The sequence below is a fragment of the Schistosoma mansoni genome, chromosome 1, assembly GCF_000237925.1.
Source record: "Schistosoma mansoni strain Puerto Rico chromosome 1, complete genome".
Classification (NCBI taxonomy): Eukaryota; Metazoa; Platyhelminthes; class Trematoda; order Strigeidida; family Schistosomatidae; genus Schistosoma; species Schistosoma mansoni.
In genome coordinates, this window is record NC_031495.1 from 6517177 (window position 1) to 6539743 (window position 22567).

The 22567-nt window shown below is 33.3% G+C and overlaps 3 protein-coding genes across 3 annotated transcripts in view; 2 read left to right on the plus strand and 1 right to left on the minus strand.

The window, feature by feature from the left end:
• Positions 1-22567, plus strand: part of Smp_124210 (putative ephrin receptor) — a gene marked incomplete at both ends in the record, with an annotated part of 62834 nt that overhangs the window by 23137 nt on the left and 17130 nt on the right. Inside the window, one exon of the mRNA XM_018793093.1 lies at positions 2924-3051. Coding sequence (XP_018647640.1) covers positions 2924-3051 — 128 coding nt within the window. The remainder of the gene's footprint in view (positions 1-2923; positions 3052-22567) is intronic.
• On the minus strand, positions 14586-14747 carry Smp_193890 (hypothetical protein; the record flags this gene model as incomplete). Its single annotated transcript, XM_018793094.1, has 1 exon — positions 14586-14747. The coding sequence occupies one exon, from the start codon at positions 14745-14747 to the stop codon at positions 14586-14588; it is 162 nt and encodes a 53-aa protein (XP_018647641.1).
• Smp_193900 (hypothetical protein) overlaps positions 18248-22567 on the plus strand; it is a gene marked incomplete at both ends in the record, with an annotated part of 52070 nt that continues 47750 nt past the window's right edge. The window contains one exon of the mRNA XM_018793095.1: positions 18248-18267. Coding sequence (XP_018647642.1) covers positions 18248-18267 — 20 coding nt within the window. The remainder of the gene's footprint in view (positions 18268-22567) is intronic.

The following is a 22567-nucleotide window of genomic DNA, read 5'->3' on the forward strand; positions in this document are numbered from 1 at the left end:
ATACAACCTATAATTTATATACTACTACCAACACTAAATTAACTACTATTAATCCGGTGTTGATCTTGTTGTGCTAACGAGGTATGGCAACTTGGACCGATGCATATATGTGCCTGGTCCTACGTTGTAGCTGACTGACTGAGAGTGATGTTAGCTAAAATACCGAAGCAAACTGGGACGAAACAATTGCCCAGTGTATCTTGGTTTTCCCTAGTGGTTCATGATGTTAACTATCAAAATTTTATGATCTCCATCAAAATTTCGTATTGAAAAATATCAATTAATCTATGAAATATAATATATTCTTTTCATTTGTACCAAACATTTAAAACTAATAATAGTTTTATAAACAAAGATGGATAGTGGCTAGCAGTGGAATCCAGAACGCGCATTCGTTCTATTCGGGACTCGTCAGCTGGATGTACCTGTAACTCAGAGTTGGTGTTCAAGCAAGTGACTATCAGGACTCAGTGGCCGAGTGGATAACGCGATGGCGTTTGAAGAGAAAGGTACTAGGTTCGAGTCCCAGAATTAACATCAGCTGTGTGATGCAGGTACATCCAGCTGACGAGTCTCAAATAGGATGAAACGTGCGTCCTGGATTTCACTGCTAGCCACTATCCATCCAAGCTTATAATGTTTCTGAATTAAGGCTATATCAAGGCAAAACGTACAGTATGCACATATGTCAATAAGAGACTGATCAATTTCAGTCCTAAACATCAATGGGAAGATTTAAACGATCAATATTAAGTGAATGTAATAATAGTTTTATATTGAATAGATAAGAATATTACAAATTTAAAGATGTCCCATATTAAAACGAAGGAGCTGTCCATTACTTCATGATACTCAATAATTGTCTGGTTTAAAACAGTCCGTTATTTAATTATAAATGACTATTGTAGGTTATTTAAATCAATTCTTAGTTATTCTCTTTCAATAACAATGACATTTATGTATTAATAAAAAGACGGAGAAGAATAAGGTTATTATTTCAATCATCTTACGTAATTAAATCCTAATGTTAACATTCATACTAAGACAGGAATCCAATATTTAACGCTTCAAACTATAAAACATTATCCATTAAATTCGATAGTGTAATAAGAAGACGAAGATTATCAGAACTATGTGATACTTACTTACGCCTGTTACTCCCAATGGCTTTTAGGCTCCTGACCATTATTCTCCAACCCACTCCAAACTGAACTATGTGATATATTAGTGCAATACATTTCGAACAATCTGATCACACATATACTTGTTAAGAACATTTATGTATAAAAATAAAAGGTCAACTAGACTAGAAATGGGGGGTAAGAGTAGACAAGGATAATAATAATAATAATAATGTGAAAACAATTTGACACCTAATCACTCTGGATAATAAGCTAATATTACCAGGGTAGATTTAAGATGAGAACGAACTGTTTTTGAATAGATTAGAAGAGGTTTTTGTGGAGAATTTAGTATTTTTATAGTTGAAATCATGAGTCACTTAAAGCTAGACCACCATGGTAAACCTGGAAACACTGCTTCAAGGCCGTTTCGTCCTATTGTGGGACTCCTCAACAGTGCCCACCCACGATACCGTACTCGCGAGATTCCAACCCAGGATCTACCAGTCTCGCGCCAGGGCACTTAACCGATAGACCACTGAGCCGGCATCCAACGGTGTTAATGTTTTTGAATACGCGAAACGGGGTTTGAATCTTCGTATGGCTAAGGCTTCACTAAACCTTAGTATATTCCCTTTTACACCAACCCCCCATTTCCAGTCTAGTTGACCTTTTATTTTATATATAAATGTTCTTAACAAGTGTGATCAGACCGTTCGAAATGTATTGCGCTAATATATATCACATAGTTCAGGATAGAATGGGTTGGAGAATGCTGGTCAGCGGCCTATAAACCATTGGGAGTAACAGGAGTAGGTAAGTAAGTAAATATCACATAGTTCTGATAATCTTCGTCTTCTTATTACACTATATCGAAATTTATCAAAGAGACTAATTGCTTTAAATTATCCATTAAGTTATTCAGTTCAAGTAACTACTTATTCAAATACAATGAATAAAGATTTGAAGGGTTTGAAGTAAGTATACGTTCTAAGTAAAGATTTGAAATTTCTATTATCAAATAATATCGAAATTCAAGCCCTTTCCTATGTAATTATGTAAAACAAAATATCAGATTTCATAAATAAGAGATTTAAAAGTTTTTTTTAAGCATTCGTATCTCTCCATTTATTGTGTAGTAGAGTGAGAGATAATTATTTTAGTAGTTGAGATCCTGAATCAATTGAAGCTAGACCACTATGGAAAACCTGGAAGCACTGGACAACCACTTCGTCCCATTATGGGACTCCTCAGCAGTGAGCATCCACGATCTTGCCTCGTGAGTTTCGAACCCACGACCAGTAGACTATTGAGCCGGCATCGAACGGTGTTAATGTTTATTTTCACCTGATCCACGAAAATGTAGTTTGTAATATTTATGTATGAAAAATATGACAATTAACGCAATTCCAGATATGATCAAGAGCTAATTGAATGGGAACATTTTGTGATACTCTGTTTGTCTCTTTCTAAGTATCAATAAAATATTTATTTTTAATCTAATACAAATAAAATTTCATTGCCATCAGTGAGCACCTGATAATTGTTAACATGAAGTTGCGGAGATTGTTGATTTTCATTGAAACCAAGATTTAGTCTAACTAAGACCACCATTGAAAACCTGGAAATACTGAAAAGTTTTTCGTCCTAGTAGAGGTCTCCTCAGCAGCGATCATTCATTAAAGAACCCAGTATCTGTATGATCAATTAGTGCATGACGTTATTGTTTCTTTTGTACACCGATTCCTCACATTATTGCCAAACAAAATGCTGTTATGAAACTTATTCTGTTTCTTTTTCAGAGTCACAATAACAGGACTAAATCCACAGACACGTTATCAGTTCGATGTTTATGCACACAATGCTGTATCGACTAAAACAGGAACTATGTGGATTAATGTAGCTAGTGTAATGGTTACAACAGGATCAGGTAAGTTGAGATGAGATTAATTTGACAGATGCTTAACATAACATTTCATAGCATTGATCTCATATCTTGCATGTTTTCTCCATATTGATCATATTGTGGTGTGGTCTACTTATATCCATATAAGTAGTATATGGTGTGGGTCAGACATAGAATGTATTTTGGCAGAAGACCGATGAGGAAAGAACTGAAATGAAACGCAAACGTCTGGAAAATGCATGAGCAATGGAATAAGAGAAGAAACAGTGAAGATTGAAACAATTGGTTGTTAATTTGCAAATTGACTGTTCATTGTTTGGTAATCAGAATTTATTGAGATAGTCTGTAATCTTTGCTTAAATACATTCGATTGTCCCCAACTAGTGTTTTGTTCACTACAATATCACCCAATCGTGTTCTTCTTGTATCTCAGATAACCTAATTGATTCTATGGTACATAACGTCATTACCAGGAAAGGGTTAGAGTCTTGTAAATGTTTACTAAAATAAGATAGTATTAGAGAATCGCTAGGTATTCAATAGAACCATTTATAATAATTTCCATATCTCTCAATTTTATAGTTTCATGAATGTATGCCAAGTTCACTGGCAAATATATGCTATATATTTGATCTTTGAGTTATTTATCTAATCCCTATTACTTGATACCCTAAACTATCTTTTAATTTTTTTTAATTCTTGGTCTTACATGTAACCGATTAAGTTCCAAACTTTGATTCAGAGAAAACTCCTAGAGCTTGAAAAGTTTAGCATCCACCTTTACGGATTCAAAAAATCAATTCTCTAAAAAATTATTGTTCAGCTTATGCGTCGAATCATTTACCATGTGTGATATTAAATGTGTCATCAACCGTGATAATTAATATTGAATTGCATACTACTTTGAATACTATAATGTTTGGAGTATCTACTTGATGACCTGTTGAAACACTTGAATGAGTTTAGGCTTTTCATTGATCATGATGGAAGTTAGGTTGTGGTTTGATCAAGTTTTCTGTCTGAATTATTGGTTTACATCTTGGTCGAGTCTAGGTTATAAGATTAAATTATGATATAATGGTTGGAATGAACTGGAGGTACAGTGGATTTCCAAGTATTCCAGATATGAACTATCATCCGTTATTTCATTCGCCTAAAATTCGCATAAATAAACTGGCTTGTGAGTTTTACTGGAAATAAGGGTCACAAATAATTTATTCATAACCGCATTTGAATCTTGCGAGGGTTTTTTTATGAACAGAAAGAAAAGAATCAACAAAGATACCGTAATTAATTGTACTCAAACATACATTATCGCCGAACAAAAGCGTTTGTTTATTTGACTTCTAGACAATCTCATGATTGGAATATAATTTAACAACATCACTTTGAATGAATACTCCAGAAATATGCAAAAAAATGTAGATATCAAAGTGAAATTGGTACTGAAAATTGAATTTAACAGCAGTTTACTACCACTCAAAATAATGAACTTCTTAGTTTTACATTCGATTACCAATTTAATTTCAAACTGTTGTGCCTCATCACTTTAGTGATCCATGATCCGATGCCTCTTTGTACCAATGAGAAAATACGCCATGGACATGAATCTCCTGTTTAATACCGTATACTACACCTAGGCTAGCCCTGTTCGAGAGGTGGTGTTTGTAAAAAGCCAAATACAGATTAGGTTAGATGAGATAAGAAGTAGGAGATGGTGACCGTGTCAACTCCATTTTACTACTCACTAAAAGCGTTAATATAGCTTGAAATGTATATAGCATAGTGTAACTAAGAGATAAGGATTGGATGAAAAGTAAATGATAGATAGATACACACAAGTATGCATGACGACCGTAAGAGTAGAACTACAAGGACATGAACATGAGATGCATTATATGTTCAAGGTCGTGATTTCCTAACAAAAGGATTGAGTTATTATTACAGTGTAAATGAATTAATAATCATATACTATTTGAGTTGATAAAGTCTGTACAAAAGCTAGGATGAATCGTGTGTGTGTGTGTGTGGTAGTTACTACACTCTACAATGAAAGGCTAAAAGTAAATGTTTCTTTTGGCTAAATTAAAAAAAGCAAACATAAAATTATAAAACGTTTTCATTTATATCGTAAATTTTCGTCCGTTACTTACATCCTAGAAACAATAGTAATCATTATTTATATCTAATATGCATACCGTTACACTCTCTACTTGATTACGGTAGAATACAATATACGGCTGATGGCGCCTGAGCATGTAGAAATCCACGATCTCAAATCAGAATACAGGAGAAGCAGGAGAAATGATTAGTGGGTAAGGATCAAAAATGTACAGAAAAACATGAGTATGTACAGGTATTATCGTTAGCTATAACATCCTTATAATTCAGTCAATCCTCAAGGATGCAAGTTACGCTACCATCCAATCGTAGAATGCCACATTGATATTCTAGAAAGCTCTTTCAGGCTGGGATTGGATGGAAACTATTCTGCTTTTTTAGAGTCTTTGAAAGCTTCTCAAAAACCATCCAAACACATACTACTAATGAATTTCAGTAGAATAACGACGGCAGATGTGAAAGAATGAATTTTTCTAATAATGGTACTAGTGAAGTCTATGTTTTAAACAAATTTATCAATGATGAAAATAGTATGATCTTTGTTTCAGAACAAATAATATGCTTCATTGAATTCGTACTTACCATTTACCCCACAATAGATGCTCATTGTTAAGTGTTAGCAGTTGATATGACTAAATATATACATTCAACGAAATTTCAACGCTGGTTAGACCTTACCGCTGTTGGATGCCGGCTCAGTGATTTAGAGGTTGAGTGTTCGCCCGCGGTACCGAAGGTCCTGGATTCGAACCGCACGTGCGGAATCGTGGATGCGCACCACTAAAGAATCCCATACTAGAACGAAACGGCCATCCAATGCTCCCAAGTTTTCAATAGTGGTTTAACATCAATCGATTCATAATCTCCACAATCCTATTACTTAATTTAATTTATAAAATTTCATATAACTTTATCTAATTGTTTTATTTATTCATTACCACTTTCAAGCACCAACTTATCTCATATCTGATATTCAAACCAATTGGCTTAATATAAGTACAGTTCATATAAAATGGGAAGTTTATCAAATTATTACATCATCATCATCATCATTATCTACATCAACAATGATAACATCTAATCTAACTAATTCATTTGATCCAATTAAAATAAATAAGATCACAACTAATTTAACAATAAATTTCACATATCAATTATGTTTATTTGATCAATCCAATGAAAATGTTCATTATAAAAATGATCAAACTTATACTATTCAAACTGATCCAGATCATAAAAATCATTATAGTTATATGGATCATAAAAAGACTAATATAAATCTAACCTATATTGAAAATAATATTAATTATAATAATAACCATAGCGGTGAAAGAAGAAGTAGACGACAGTTTCTATTTAATAAAGCAATGCAACAAACTGATCTTACATATGGTACTGGACTTATTGGATATCCTGATGCTGTACATTATACTGGTCAAACAGAAGTTATATTATATAATTTATATTCAAAATCAGGATTTTTAATACAAGTATGTGATTTGTTTACATATTAAATAAGCTCTCTTTTTATATCAGAAGGGGTTTTTGTGGAGATTTAGTATTTTCATAGTTGAAAGCGTGAGTCAATTGAAGCTAGACCACCAGCGGTCTATCAGTTAAGTGCTCTGGCTCGAGACTGGTAGGTTCTGGTTTTGAATCTCGCGTGGCGAGGTCGTGGGTACGCACTGCTGAGGAGTCCCACAATAGGACGAAACGGCCGTCCAGTGCTTCCAGGTTTTCTCTTTTTATAGTTCAGTTTATTAAATATTCTTAGATTACCATCATTTGGAGTCCTAGTGAGAACAAAAAGCATTGATTAGTTTGAGTACAAGACATCTTAACGACATATACTTGTGGTCCCTTATGAGATTGAACCCAGGAAATTTAGGCCTCATGGTAAGATGAAAACTATATGATTATCCAGTTGCTAAGCAATCGTTTACAATTCAGACATCGATACAATTCACAATGCTTCGCTTTAATCCCCAGTGTTATAAGTGTTCTGAATTTTTAAAAATATAGACTGTCTCCAATTTGGTGTGTTTTTATGTCCGACTTTTTATCCACAAATCGGAACACGACTTGTCTAATCTTAACACTGTACCAAAACAATGATGTTCAAACGGCATGAGCAGTCTAGCATCCTTATTGGTGCATTATCCGCCCAGCCCCTCCAATTGAGTCCAGAACGCCAATGGCAGCTTCTCTTATGCGAATCATTTACTTCAAACATACTTGGTTTAAATACCAGACAGACAGACCACATCACACCATAAAATAGAAAATAATATTTATACAAGATCAAGTCAAATGTGGCTGTGAACGTGGGATACAATAATCAATAAACTGAGTATAATTTAGGAACAGTAGTTCTTATAGTAATAATCTATAGATCAAAATGAAGCTTATGATAAGAGAAATATAGATCTAGTTACTCAATATTTAGGCAATAAGAATATATATAGAATAATAGTCCATTAATAGGTCCCGAAAGTTACCCGTACTTATGTCTTCACTAGGATATAACAATTAGTAACCCCAGTCTCAGATGTCTATGATCACTGGTGAATAACTGCATATCACAGTGGAACAGTCATCCAATGACCAACATTTTTAAACGATTTTTGAAATAATGTTAAACCGAGGCAAATATCGACAACATATTAAACTAAATAACAAAGATGATTTATTTGTATTCAAAATGTTCTCTTTTAATATAGGGAATTTCTTCTTTGAATAAAAGGTATGCATATGTTCATTCTTGACCGTTAATCTACATACTTCTTTACAATAATTACCGACAACAGAACAGTACATTTTTTATCTCAGTAGTATTGACTAGAATTGTGGTGTGGTCTACTTATATCCATATAAGTAATATATGGTGATGGTTAGACATGGAATGTATTTTGGCAGAAGACTGATAAGGAAAGAACTTAAATGAAGCACAATTGGTAGGAAAATGCATGAACAATAATAATCGGAGACGACGAACTGATATTTACAGAAGGAACAGTCAAGATTAAGACAATTGATTGTTATTTTGCAAATTAACTGTTTGCTGTATGGTTATCAGAATTTAGTGAGATAATCTGTAATTTGTGCTGAAGTACATTTGATTGTCGCCACTCGTGTTTTGTTCACTACAGAATGACACTATTATTTAGTTAGTTCTGGACTCTTTACAATACTTTACACATTAACATAATCAGTACTGTTCCAAACTTACTGACATTCATTTAACTGGAACTTTTAATTAGTATATAGTAGAATTATTAGTATATGGTAAAATTATACAATTCTAACGGTCTTGAAACAACGAATCATAATTAAGCTAACTGCGATCATATGATTTTGAGATGGTAGAGAAGATTTGTAGCTCAGGTGAATGACTTTGATGGAGTTTTGTTCTCGGAGCTGGATGGTTTGGTCATGGAGCTTTCATCGTCCTTCTGAACGACATCATCAGCACAAACTTCAGTTAGAAGTGAATTGTTCGAATTTCTCTCAGTGGTTCACAGCTTGTCACAGCTTGTACTGATGATGTCGTTTCAGAAGGACGATGAAAGCCTCACGACTAAACCATCCAGCTCAGAGAACAAAACTCCATCAAAATAAGCTAACTCCTAATGTATTTTAGGTGAAGTTTAAACTGCAGTGATAGATAACTTGTATGTTATTCTTAAGTAGGTGGAAAGTCATAATAATTGGTTCCTGAAATGCTTAGCATCAATAAAAATATTTATTATGCAAACAAAATGTGAGTTTATTATAGTGCTTACCCAACTGACAAGCATATCTGCCTTAAAGATAGGTAAATTTGTGTTGTTACCGAGATGATCTTCTTAATTATGATGGTATTGAGAATTCTTAGAAAGTGCAGTCATATCAATCTAGTTACCATAATAGATAGGCTTTTTTCTGTTTTGTGCGTGAAACATGACCATTGTTAATAGAACATATTCGTAGATTACTAGATTTTGATCATAGTTGTCTTCAAACCATTGCCTATTCATTCGGAGATCAATGGGTGAGCAGTTCTGACGTTAAGTATACGGTCTATGTAATTATAAGAAAACGATTGATGCCGTAGTAAATCTTCATCAACTGAGGTAGCTACAACATGTGTTACGTACGTTCAACTACGGTCTGTTTCGACAGGCAATATTGTCCGGTGTAAAATTAGTCTAGAAGAAAGCTAGAGATAACCGAGTAAATGCATAGAACCAGTTAATGAAGACACTGACTATTGGATTGAGCCAAGTTAATTGATGTGGACTACCTGGTTGAGAACTGAATGGTTATTGTAAACAATGGTTAGAGACTTTGATTAAAATAGCTCAGAATCGTTTGCACTTGTTCACATGCATTCACTCCTTGTCTTCCTTTGGCAACTCAGTACCGAAATGTCTTTATACATGTTTTCCTCTTTCTATACCTAACTTTCTCTACTTCTACTGTTACTGTTTCTAATTCTATTACTCTGGGATTTATGTTAAAGTAATTTTATCTCTCTGTGCTAATGTGGTTCGATATTTTGAACCGATGCACATATTCGTCAGGTTTTATGTTGGGTATGACTGACTGGATAGATCAGTAAGATTATTTTCATATAAAATAAATGTAAAATATCAAGCTAACTCATTACAAAAAACAAGTGTTTTTTCTGAAAAGATATTTTGTCCATTTATGATGAAAAATCTCGAAGTAACTTTATCATCGAATCTCCTTTCTAGCTATTCCCTAGTGCTACTTAAATTCTCGATATCTCCCTACCATTCCCGACTTCATGTGTTTTTTTTCTGTCCCATTTTCCAATTCTCTCGAGGACTCCAAGTCTTGTGTTATAGTTTAATGGTTCTATTAGTTAGTATTCAAATTCCAACATTAAACTGTTTTTAAATTGAGTACTTTCAATGTATCACTAATAACAATTTCAAGCTTTAACTCTAAAATTTAAAAACGTCTGTCAAGTAACTGTAGACTGGATTATCAAATGTATTAAGCATGTACAAATAAAGTGTGAATTACAAATGACGTTTAGTGTTTAACTTATCTATCTATTTGCCTTTTGTTTTTTTTTAAACAGATTCGAGCTCAAAGTCCTAACGCTTATTGTCCGTTTAGTTCTCCAATCCTTTTATTATCACCAAAATGTAAGTTTTAAATACATTATTACTGCCCATAAGTAATGTTGTGTGTAAATCTTAGTAATTGACAAAGTTCCATATGGATATATGTTTCATACTAGACATCACTCCTAAAGAAAATAATGATCCGATGAAGTTCAAACACATTTCATCTTGTATCACAATCAAAAAACATTTCGCCAGTAGTTTCAACGACTTGACTCTAGTCAAGTCTCTCTAGTCACATACATAATTGACCAAATCTAAACTTGGTCGCTTTAGCTCGATTCATCATTCAAGACCAGATATGGCAGTATTCACTGACAAATTAGTGTAAATAATGACTAAAATGATGATAAACAATTGTTATCCTGTGAAAATGTCCTGTCAAATTAATAAACGCCTCGTTTTTGTGTTAGTGACTGATAAAATATTTCAGATCAGTTACCGTTATATACATATATACAACTGAAAGTATTCAGAATGCAAAGATCGATATAACATTAAATTAATACAAATAAAGACTATATTTCATGCAGTTAGTTCCCTTTATGAATTTAAATAAAGCCAGAACAAATATTGATGCAGAATAATATGAATTCATTATATTTCGTGGTTTCTCATCAGATGCTTACAACCAAATATGTATTAGTTTTAGCGTTGGGGTAATAAATAGAATGGAACGACTAACATAAGTGAATGTAAAGGATTGGAATAACAAAAGGTCATCATTGATAATTATATATATATATATATATAAAGGTCAGAGGTTATTAGGTATTAGAATGAAGGGTGGCGTAATAGTTGATTGAAGTTCAAAGACAGATCAAAAGTGTGATAATTTTAGAGATAATTAAAACAATTAGGGTGAGTTACGTAATAATTGAATAAAATTTGGAGAGTTCATATAATTAAGAGAGACAAGTGAGCGGAAATGTGAGAGAAAGGGTGGTTTAAGAATTGGGTAAGGGAAGAGGAATATAATAAAAACTGAATATTAACCAAAATAAAACTAATATCAAAAAATTAAACAAAAAAAAAACGGATTACTAGGGTAGTAATAAGTTTATCACTGTCTCTTTTTGAGTACATAGATCCAGTTTGAGTTTTTTTATCGCGATCGCTTCAGCGAACCGGAGAGCAGTTGTACTTCTTTGTTTGCTAATGATTTTGAAGGCATGAGAAATGTCAATGGTGTGCCCGGTGTCGAGTAAATGGCGAGCTATCGCACTGTTGAGAGCTTTGGTCCCTTGCAGCCTCAGTTTCTTAGGAACATGCTCAGAAATGTGAACATGTACTCTTCTCTCGGTTCTTCCAATGTATGTGCTTTAGCACGTACGTGTAAATTGGTAAATGCAGTTGGAGTTCCATCCTATTTATTACTCCAATGCTAAAACTCTAATGCATATTTCGTTGTAAGCAGCTGATGAGAAACCACGAAATATAATGAATTCATATTATTCTGCATCAATATTTGTTCTGTCTTTATTTAAAGACTATATGTTAAGCTAACTGAATATCATACTAAATTAATTCGAACGAATGTTATACTGAATGAATGATCTTGAATTCTGTCCCGTCCAAACACTTGACACTTTTGATCTTGCTTCTACTACATGTTTCCTTACTAGAGTGAATAATACTTGCACATAGAGTTTTACAAGAAAATTAAACAAACACTATCAATCGTACCTTCTTAAGTTTAATTATTCTGTTAAAGTAAATAAATTATGATTTAATATTATAGTTGAAATCATAAGTCGATTGAAGCTAGACCACCATGCAAAATCTGGAAGCACTGGACAACCGTTTCGTCCCATCGTGAGACTCCTCAACCGTGCGCATCCACGATTCCGCCTCATAAGTTTCGAGCCCAGGATCTATCAGTCTCTCCTTCTCATAATATAATTTAATTCTTTTAAAAATATATAACCTATTAAAAATTGTTTAGCACTAATGATAACTAATTAAGGGACAATTTAGATAATCCCAAAAGAAAAAAACGAGAACATTTAATGGGAAACAAGTTAGAAAATAGATATCCAAACTTAATATCCATATAAAGATTATGAGAATAGTCACCTGTTTAAATAAACCACCACTATGTAAATAAGTAAATTATCAAGTTTATTGTTGATTATAAATTACATTCTTATTATTCACTCAAGTTTCAATGTTCCATTTTGGTATCCTGTTATAGCTAATAAAGAATCCATTTATCATGTAATGAAAGACTTTTTTTCATCTCTCGAACTGTCAGTAATGTGAAACATTTTAAGAATGGCATTCAGACTAGATAGAAAATATAAGGAGATTATTTATTGGAGATAATAAGAACACTATATTGTTTTATATGTGTCATTATAATATCCTATAATGAGTTATCCAACTTGTGATCTATCAAATTATGTATGGTTACAAATTACTAGATATTTATCTTTGAAAATATATATGGTAACAGGATCAATATGACATAGAAGAAAGTTATTTCCCTACTCCAAAACTATACAGAATAAAATAACATTGAAGTTTACTTTACTTACGCCTGTTACCCCTCATGGAGGAGCATAGGCCACACGCCAACATTCTCCATCCAACTCTGTCCTGGGCAATCCTTCCCAATTCTTTTCAGCTAACATTCATCCATTTCATATCTGCATCTATTTCACGGAGTAATGTGTTTTTTGACCTTCCTCTTTTCCGCTTCCCTTCACCATTCCAAGTTAGGGCTTACCTTGTGATGCAGTTTGATGATTTCCTCAATGTATGTCCTATCCACCTGCAACATCTTTTCCTAAGTTCCTATTCAGCTGGAAACTGGTTTGTCCTCTTCCATAAAACGCTGTTGTTAATAGTATCCGGCCAGTGAATGTTGAGTATTTTGCATAGACAAATGTTTGTACCTTCTTGACAATTGTTTTAGTAGTTCTCCAAGTTTCAGCTCCGTACAGTAGAACTGTCTTGACGTTCGTACTGAAGATTGTGACTTTGATATTCGTACACAGTTGTTTTGAGCTCCATATGTTCTTCGATTGTAGAAATGCTGTCCTTGCTTTGCCAATCCTAGCCTTTACATATGCATCAGATCCTCCTTGTTCATCGATGCTGCCCAGCCAGGTACGTGAAAGATTACACATCTTCCAGAGTTTCACCATCAAGTGTGATTGGGTCGGTGTTCTCCGTATTGTAATTGAGGACCTTGCTTTTTCGTTTGTGTATACCGTGGATTACTGATGCAGAGGCTGCTGCTACATTAGTTGTCTTCGTCTGTATTTGTTTGTGTGTATGGGACAAAACGGTCAGGTCATCTGCGAAGTCAAAATCTTTTAACTGATTCTGAGATGTCCATTGTATTCTGTGCTTACCGTCAGATGTCGAGGTTTTCACGTTTCAGCCAATCAACAGAAGAAAGAGGAACGGGGAGAGTAGACAGCCTTGTCTGACTCCGGTCCTTACTGGAAATGCATCTGTCAGCTGTCCTCTATGCTCCACTTTGTACTATAGCCCGTCTTATGAGTTATGTAACAGGATGAGGTTGTGTTGTTCAGGTTGTGTAAAAGCCCGGATGGTATCTGGTCATTCCTAAAAGCAGTGACAAATTACCGTCTTGCAAGGCATATTTCCAATTACGAATGGAACACCTAGTAAGAGATGTCTTTCACTGAAGCATATATACATATCTTCATCTGACATTTGTAAGCAGCAAACTTTCTTTCCTGAAAGTAAAACTTAGGTTTCTTATCTGATGGTCATCATTCTTTACATTCTTTACATCCTTACATTTGCATATATGATCTCAAGTTTAATTATTTGTCATTATACCATTGGATTTGTTGGAAATGTTAGAATTTTACTGTCTTCAATATTTTTGGTGGAGTTTTGTTTTCTACGTGGGATGATTTAGTCGTGCAGCTTTCATTGTTCTTATAAACAACATCATCAGCACAAACTTCTGATAGAAGTGAAGTGTTCAAATTTCTCCAGATATGATTAACAGCATATCCTGTTGACCTGTAACCTTCCAGGTCGGTAAATAAGAAGAAGCTAGTATGCTTAAACTTATATATGATATATATTTAGATATACTACTTATTTATAAATTTACAGTTTACATTCTTCTCTATTCATTTTTTTTTGTATCCTAGTCAATATAACTGCTAACACATCAGAACTATATAACAATCATCGAATAAATAAGGTTACCAACGAAAGTATTTACAATCAATTGGATCATATTATACCTATATCCACGGCAACATTACATTCAATGTCAAATCAAAAATCGACATATATATCTTCTTTTATAAATTATACAATAGATAAGTTATCAAATCGAAGTTCGTCATCAACATTATCATTAACAAAGAATTTCTCAACAATCACATCAAATCCATCTGTGATAACTATTGGACTATTTTTATCTGTTGCGCTGACGACGATGATCAGCATGATTTTATTGATAACGCTCATTGTGTTATGTATTTATCGGTAGGTGTGATGTTTAGTTATCCAATAAGTTTCTATTAATCATAATATAGAATGTATATTAAGTGAACCCATCTAAGTTGAACAATTCTTTATAAGCTTGAAGTACTGGACGGTCGTTTCATCCTAGTATTGCAGTGAACAAGAACATAGATGGGGAAATTCGAATGTATTTAAGCAAAAATTATAAACTATCTTACTAAAATCTGATAACCATACAGCAAAATAACAATCAATTGTCTCAATCTTGATTGTTACTTCTGTAAATATCAGTCCATCTTCTGTGATTTCATTGTTCATGCATTTTCATACCGATTGCGCTTCATTTCTGTTCTTTCCTTATCGATCTTCTGCCAAAATACATTCTATGCCTTACCATCATTATATACTACTTATGTGCATATTAGTAACCCACACAACAGTATGAGACTCCTCATTACTGAGCATCGACGACCTTCTACACAGGAATCGAACCTAGGAACTTCGGTCTTAATCACGAATGTTTAACCTATAGATCTTTGAGCCAGCATCCAACGGTGTGAATACGTAACTTAAATCAATCCACGATTATTATTATTATCATTTTTACTATTACCAGTAGTTCTCGAAAGATTGTTTGACGTTGAATTCCCACTTAAAGTTTGATTTTTATCATCATGAATCCTTCATGTTTCTTAAAATTCGACCAATTTTACTCCCAAACCCTAATAATTTAGAAGTATTTACCGTTGATATTAGATTATAATACTACTTTGTTCAGTGAATACACGAACTATGAATATAAAAACTTGAGTTATGAAATATAAGGTACACCATTCAGGTCAACTTCAAAATGCACTCCAGATATAATAAAGGACATGTTTTAACTCAGTCTGCTGTCATACTCTTCCTGGTATTTAATAGTTGAGAATTGAAATTATGATAAACGCTTTTATAGGTTTAACAATATCCCCTTCGGAACATTCCTAGTCATGGCTTGTCTGACTGAAAATGTAAATTTTTGTTTAATACGTATGAAGATCAGTTCCTGTATTTCGATTAACTGAAAAATGTCTCTCTTCTAAGCTGTATACATCATAATACAAGTCAATCCGTTGTTATGCAAAATAAAAATGAGTGAATCACTTTCGTTAGTTGACGTATTATGACTACCGAAACCATCTTGGAGCTAGTAGTTCAATAAAGACTAAAAAACAATATCTAGGAGTATCAACTAATGTAAAACCTGCATCAAGGATCTCTAACCACCTAACATTAAACATGACGTGTTGTAATTCCAAGTCATGTAACCTAGTGATTGAACATCATTTCAACCGATGAATTTTGATAGCTACTATTGACTTGAAAAAAGTGTAATCAAATATACATTGATTACCAATTATTGTAGACATTTATACTGATTGAATGTAATATAAGAGAACTAATGGTTTTATTCTATAAATATAACTTGTAGATGAACCACACAACTTTATGCTTGTAAAGGTTCGCATTATTCCGTTGTTTCTGTTCAGGACACCACAAGATCAACTACTGGGTATATATTTATTTTGATCGAATGCTTTGATATATATTGGTCGAACAAATTGATGACTATGTTAAATAGCTCTGTGAAAAACATAATATCGTCTGAAAATATCTTTATCGAGTTCAATTTTTAGCGTAAATGTCAGCGCTAGAATGTATAAAAATCTGACTGAAGAGTCCCAAAAAATTGGATTCAAATACTTCTCACTACCCACAAATAAACGGATGTATGTGTTTGTTATTTTCAGAAACAAAACCCATTAGAGAAATGAATTCTATGATTATACATGATCGTAGATAAATTAACAACTTTTAAAACCTTCATTTCAGCTAGTATATAGTACTAGCTTATAATAAGCTATCTAGATTACGACTCCACTAAAAGAATTACTTAAGGCTAGTGAAATGATATTAACCGGCAAACTTGTATGTGGATTCCCAAAAACTTTGGTTATTAGTCCATCACAGAAGCAACCTGTGTATAACCATACATAACTCCAGTCAACCACGCCTCACAGTAACAACTGAATGGTAGAAAAGATTACTGTTTCCTGGATCCTATTTTCATGATGATTACGACCTTCTAATTCGCACTACTTTTTACATCCAGTCGAAATTTGTTGTCTTCTGCAGTTCGATATCCTCACTATCACTTTCTTAATAATTTACTTCCAAGTTATGTGGAAGATGAACAAGACCTTATAGAAAGCTTTATTGGCCAAAACCCGAAAACGATTTTCCCAACTCATGAGTTATTACTAGGTTAAATGCTATTATCTTATCTCGCTGAATAGTTCATGAACTATGACTTGCATCTCATTAGCTATGTAACCTGGGCATGGTATGGAATCTTTTAGGCTATGCACGACATATCATTTTCTAATAAAGTCAATACTGAGATTATGTATGATTGTGTAATTAGATAGATTGTGGCTAGCAATGGAATCCAGGACACGCATTTCGTCCTTTTTGAGAATTATCAACCTATATATCTGCATCTCAGAGTTGTTATTCCTTCAAACTCGAGTAATTTTTAATCACATATAAAAAGCCTGTCACACGATGTACAAAAACCTTGATGTTAGTGAAATAGTGTACTCCTACTCAACTAGAAATCCTTCACAATGAAAATAAGAACCAAAACCTAATAATTCAGTTGTGTACACACCATTTCAATCACTGGATTATTTGAATAGATACCCATAGGAGAACATGAATGAAAGATATAAGAACGTCATTATTACTTTCATCCAACCGCTATAAGAACACTTGTTTTAATACACCACCATCTTAGGAGCATCGTGTTATAAATTGTGATAGGTATGATATTTCCTAATTATAAACGACTGGAAGATTCTTTTAATATGAAATGAGATCTATGGGAACTAGATAGACCAGAAAACTAATTCAACTCAACAATTTAATGTTTATAATTCTCATCTGTATAAAACTAATTGATGACTTGAAAGAAGAATGTATCCAGTAAAGACTATTGGAAGAATTCTTCCCAAGTGTAATTTTTTTCTTTTGAAATTTAACATTCTCAACAATAACCAGTAGAGTTCATCCAGGTCTATTGAGAGATATCAACTCACTGAAGACATCGGTGAATGATTGCTCAACTTCGTGGATTGGTTGAAGTTAGACATTACCACCATTGGATGCCGGCTCAATGGTCTAATGTTTAAGCGCTCGCGCACGAGACTGATAGGTCCTGGGTTCGAATCTCACGAGGCGAGATCGTAGATGCGCACTGCACAGGAGTCCCATAATAGGACGAAACGGCCGTCCAGTGCTTCCAGGTTTTCTGTGGTGGTCTAGCTTCAATTAACTCATGATTTCAACTATATAAAATAAAAATACATTATCACTACTAATAGTAGTAAATCTCATTGAAATTTGTTTTTACAATTTAGTAAAGAAAGGCGTCGTAAACTTATTCAAAAGAAAATCAGTCAATTATGGCCCAACATAAATCAATGTAAGTCTATACATATTTTGTTCATTCAATCAACCTTGTCTTCACAAATTTCTTTTTAATTAGCAAATGTCATTCAACTTTTAAATCAGTTGAAATATACCCTAATTGATATTACTTAACATTTTGTAAGTAGACTGTTTGGTGGTAGCTTTATGTATAATGAATAGAACATTCCATTTGTTCAAATATATTTGATTATCAAAATGATGTATGAAAAAAAAGTGATAGATTTGATAACGATGTCGTTTATTTTTAGTTCATTTTTAAAATTTACATTTGCATTTAAGTAGTATACTCGGTCAATGTTAAATATTCAAAGTAGAAGTTAATATTTTTTTTCTTTTAAAAATACGCTGTCCACAATTTTGAAGTGCACAGACCGAAACAGGTGGTTTTCTTAGGGGGCCACACTCTGAGCCTTTGATCTGAAGGTCTAATCCACAAGGCAGTGGAGCAATGTCTGGAGATGCAGTCCCATGGTAGCCGGTGACCAACGATTAGCTCATAAGCCATTTGTTCACTCAAAATCCTGGAGCTCATGTGCACCATTAGTTTGAAATCAGGATTTTCCAACTCTCTTCGGTGGATCGATCCCCCATATCTAACAACCCGGTTAAATTGCCGGACATTCGCTTTTCGTCCTCCCAATTTCGTAAACAACAGTAATGCTGCGAGAAGCAGTGAGTAGGACTTCCTTAGCAGTGGTTGTATACGCGTGTCTATGTGAGAGCATTTTGAGAGGAAGAGCGGACTTTCTTCATCCTCGGCCAAACCAGGCCTTTCGGACGTACATAAAATCGGCATTTCTACGAAATTTCAGATAAATATTTTAACAATATTTGGATAAATTACGCAAATCATACTATGTTTACTTTCTGAGTTAACCATATATCTGGAAATAAATACGTATATTTGAAATGGTTTTATTATCTAGTGATAATATTAACTCGCTGATTGATTTGTTGTATAATAGAATAAAACTTGATTTCAGTAGACCTAACTGAGTAATATTGAAACGATGAACCGAGCAATGATAGACCATCATTGAAAACCTGGTAAGCAGTTATTACCGAAGATAATAAATGATTGCGCAATGTTTTCGACTGCTTGAGGTTAAACATTTATAACGTTAGATGTCGGCTCAGTGGTCTAGATTTTAATTGTTCGCCCGCGAGACCAAAGACCCTGAATTCATGTCCCGTGTGCGGGGGTCGTGGATGAACACTACTTAGGAGTTCCAAACTGATATGAAATGGCTGCTCAGTCCTCACAAGTTTTCAATGGTGGTCTAATTTAGGTTGCATAATGATTTTAATGAAATTCAACAATTTTCACAACTTAATAATAAAAAAAACAGATTAATTAATAAATCTGTTATAACTTTTGGTTGGGTGAATGCCTTGTTAACGTATAACGTGATAAGACCGCCAATCAGAAAGCAGCGAATTATCGATTCGAACAGTGACACATGAAAACCATACGAGCAGTTTAGAATACTTATCGATCCTGCACCTGCCTAGCCCAGCCAGTTAAGTCCAGAACACCAATAACAGCCTCTACAGTATGATCCCAAAGTAAACATCCTTATCGGGGCACAATACAAAATCAATGTACATACACAAATTAACTATCAAAAAGAAAAAAAAAATCAAAAATCCCTAAATATAACTAATTTACTGAATTGTATAATGATTCCTTGCCAAGAGATACGATCTAAATTGTTCTTCAAAGAGTAACATATTCATAGATAATGAATCAAATGATCATTTTGATTATAAGCTCAATACATTAAATGAATTCATTAATACATAAGATTAGGTTAGTCAAAACAATATGAACCAGTAATGGAATTATCTTTTTATTACACTTTTTTCTAATGAGTTAATATTTTTATATTCAAAATATTATAGATAATCTATTACATAATTAAATGTAATCTGTTCTAACTTGTATCCTCGGATTAGAGAGTAGTAATTTATTGATCAGAATCAATGATACATGAAACCTGTACTAGAAGTTTAGAGTACTTGTCGGTCCTACTTTCTGCCTGGCCCAGTTAGTTAAGTCCAGAACACCAATAACAGCCTCTCCAATATGAATCATTATTCACAAATATACTGGGTTTATATACCAAATAGACTGACCATATTGTCCATAAAATAGAAAATAACATTTGTACAAGATTTAGCCAAATGTGGCTGTGAATAAGGGGAACAGTAATTAATAGACTGAGGATAACTCAAGAATGGTAAATTGTATAGTAATAGCTCATAGGTCAAAATAAAGCTTATAATAAGAGGGACACGAATATGAATAGTTTAGTTACTTAACAATTATACCATAGGAAATATACATATCATATTGGTCCATAAATAGTCCTCAAAGTTACCATTCATAATTCTCCACGAGATATAACAGTAAACTTACACAGTAATGAGTTTCTACATGAGTAAACTGTAAATAACGTGATATTATGAAGTTCAAAGTTCTTCGAGTACAACGTATGCTATGTATATGTCACTGAGTAGTTTTCACTATACTTCATTATGTGTAGCATTTTATAGTGTATGAATAAGTACACTTACTTTGTTTGCTGACGTCCAATAATCATCTTGTATACGTTTAATGGATCATTATTTTATTACAGATTCATAAACATTAAATGATGTTTCATCCCTCTGTTGCTCTATTGATTATTTGACTGGATATGAAATTATGTGGGAATTATTTCCGACTCTTTTATTTCTTGATCGGGAGGGAAATTTGATTTCTCCGCTAAATATTCTAAGTTATTACTACTATTAGGTTACCATTCATAAATCTCTTAGGGATATAACATAATCATTCACTTAAACAGAATAAATAATATATTTTAAAATATACTTAAACAATTATCCTATGAAATATAATTCTCTGTAGGGGTTAATATTATCATATCACTTTGTACTTAAGTAATCTAATCAACGATGAAGTGATTATAAGGAAGAATTGTATACAATCAACTACTGACAAAATCATTACTTAGTTACTTACTGTATCATTCTAGTATAAGGTATCTAAACAATGTGCTTCCAGAACTCTGGTGGAGATTGGGCTCAAAAATTTCAAATTTTACATCGAGCACTAAATATTTAGATTACTATGCTGGCTTCAAGCGATCTAACAAGAATCAATTGACGAAACAGTTTTCTTAACTAACTATTCTACATTTAATTCACTTAATATTGTTTGTTTGAATCTTCCCATTGATGTTTTAAGAATGTAACTGGTCAGTCTCTAATTGGCATATGTGCATACTGTGCGTATTGCCTCCATATAGCCTAAATTCACAAGCATGTTAAGCAAAGATGGTTAGTGGCTAACAGTGGAATCCAGGACGCGCATTTAATCCTTTTTGGGACTCGTCAGCTGTATGTACCTGAATCTCAGATTTGTTGATGTTCACTCTGTGACTCGGACCGAGTAACTTTCACTTCAAACGCCATCGCGTTATCCACTCGACCGCTGAGTCCTGATAGCCACTTGCTTGTGCAATGGGGTGAAGTTGAAATTCACTTAGTATTGTTTGTTCGAATCTTCCTATACATTTAGCTATCGTATCAAGACAATTCGAAAATTCACTGATATATACCATATCACCATTAGTTAAGGTTTGTAATTTTATGCAGTTAACATTCAATACATAAGTTAATGGCCTCTTAAATGCTATGTACTCCTTGACCAAATGAATGGTGGTCTAACATCAACCGCTTCATGATCTCAATCAAAAACATAATAATCTCAACAACCCCATAACGAATGAATATCGAATGTATTCATTAGTTGGTTACAATTTCTATATTGACTAACATGACAGTTCAAAACAAGCAGTTTTATTTGTGTAAAGCCCATTGTAGCTCAATAGTTTGATGATGAAATAATTACTTGATTCTAGTCTCAATATAAATATCAATGAAAATACCAGTTTCTCTGTCTGACAAGTTCAAGATAACTATAAAACATGACTCATGAATTTGATTAATAGGGATAAACAATAACAGAAAATTTCATACCTTATGAACAATATTATGATGTAGTTAAATATTCAACATCCGAAAAAAGATATCATTGTCCTTCTTCTTCATATCTCACAGTGAATAATACGACAGTCGTGCAGTACAGTACACTACAAAACAGTATAGTTGCTCATTTTCTTTTTATGTATAAGCAATATTCTTCCATATTTCTTAAAGACTAAACATTTAAATGAAACAATCTTAGTCTTATACGGAAAGATGGATAGTGGCTAGTAGTGGAATGG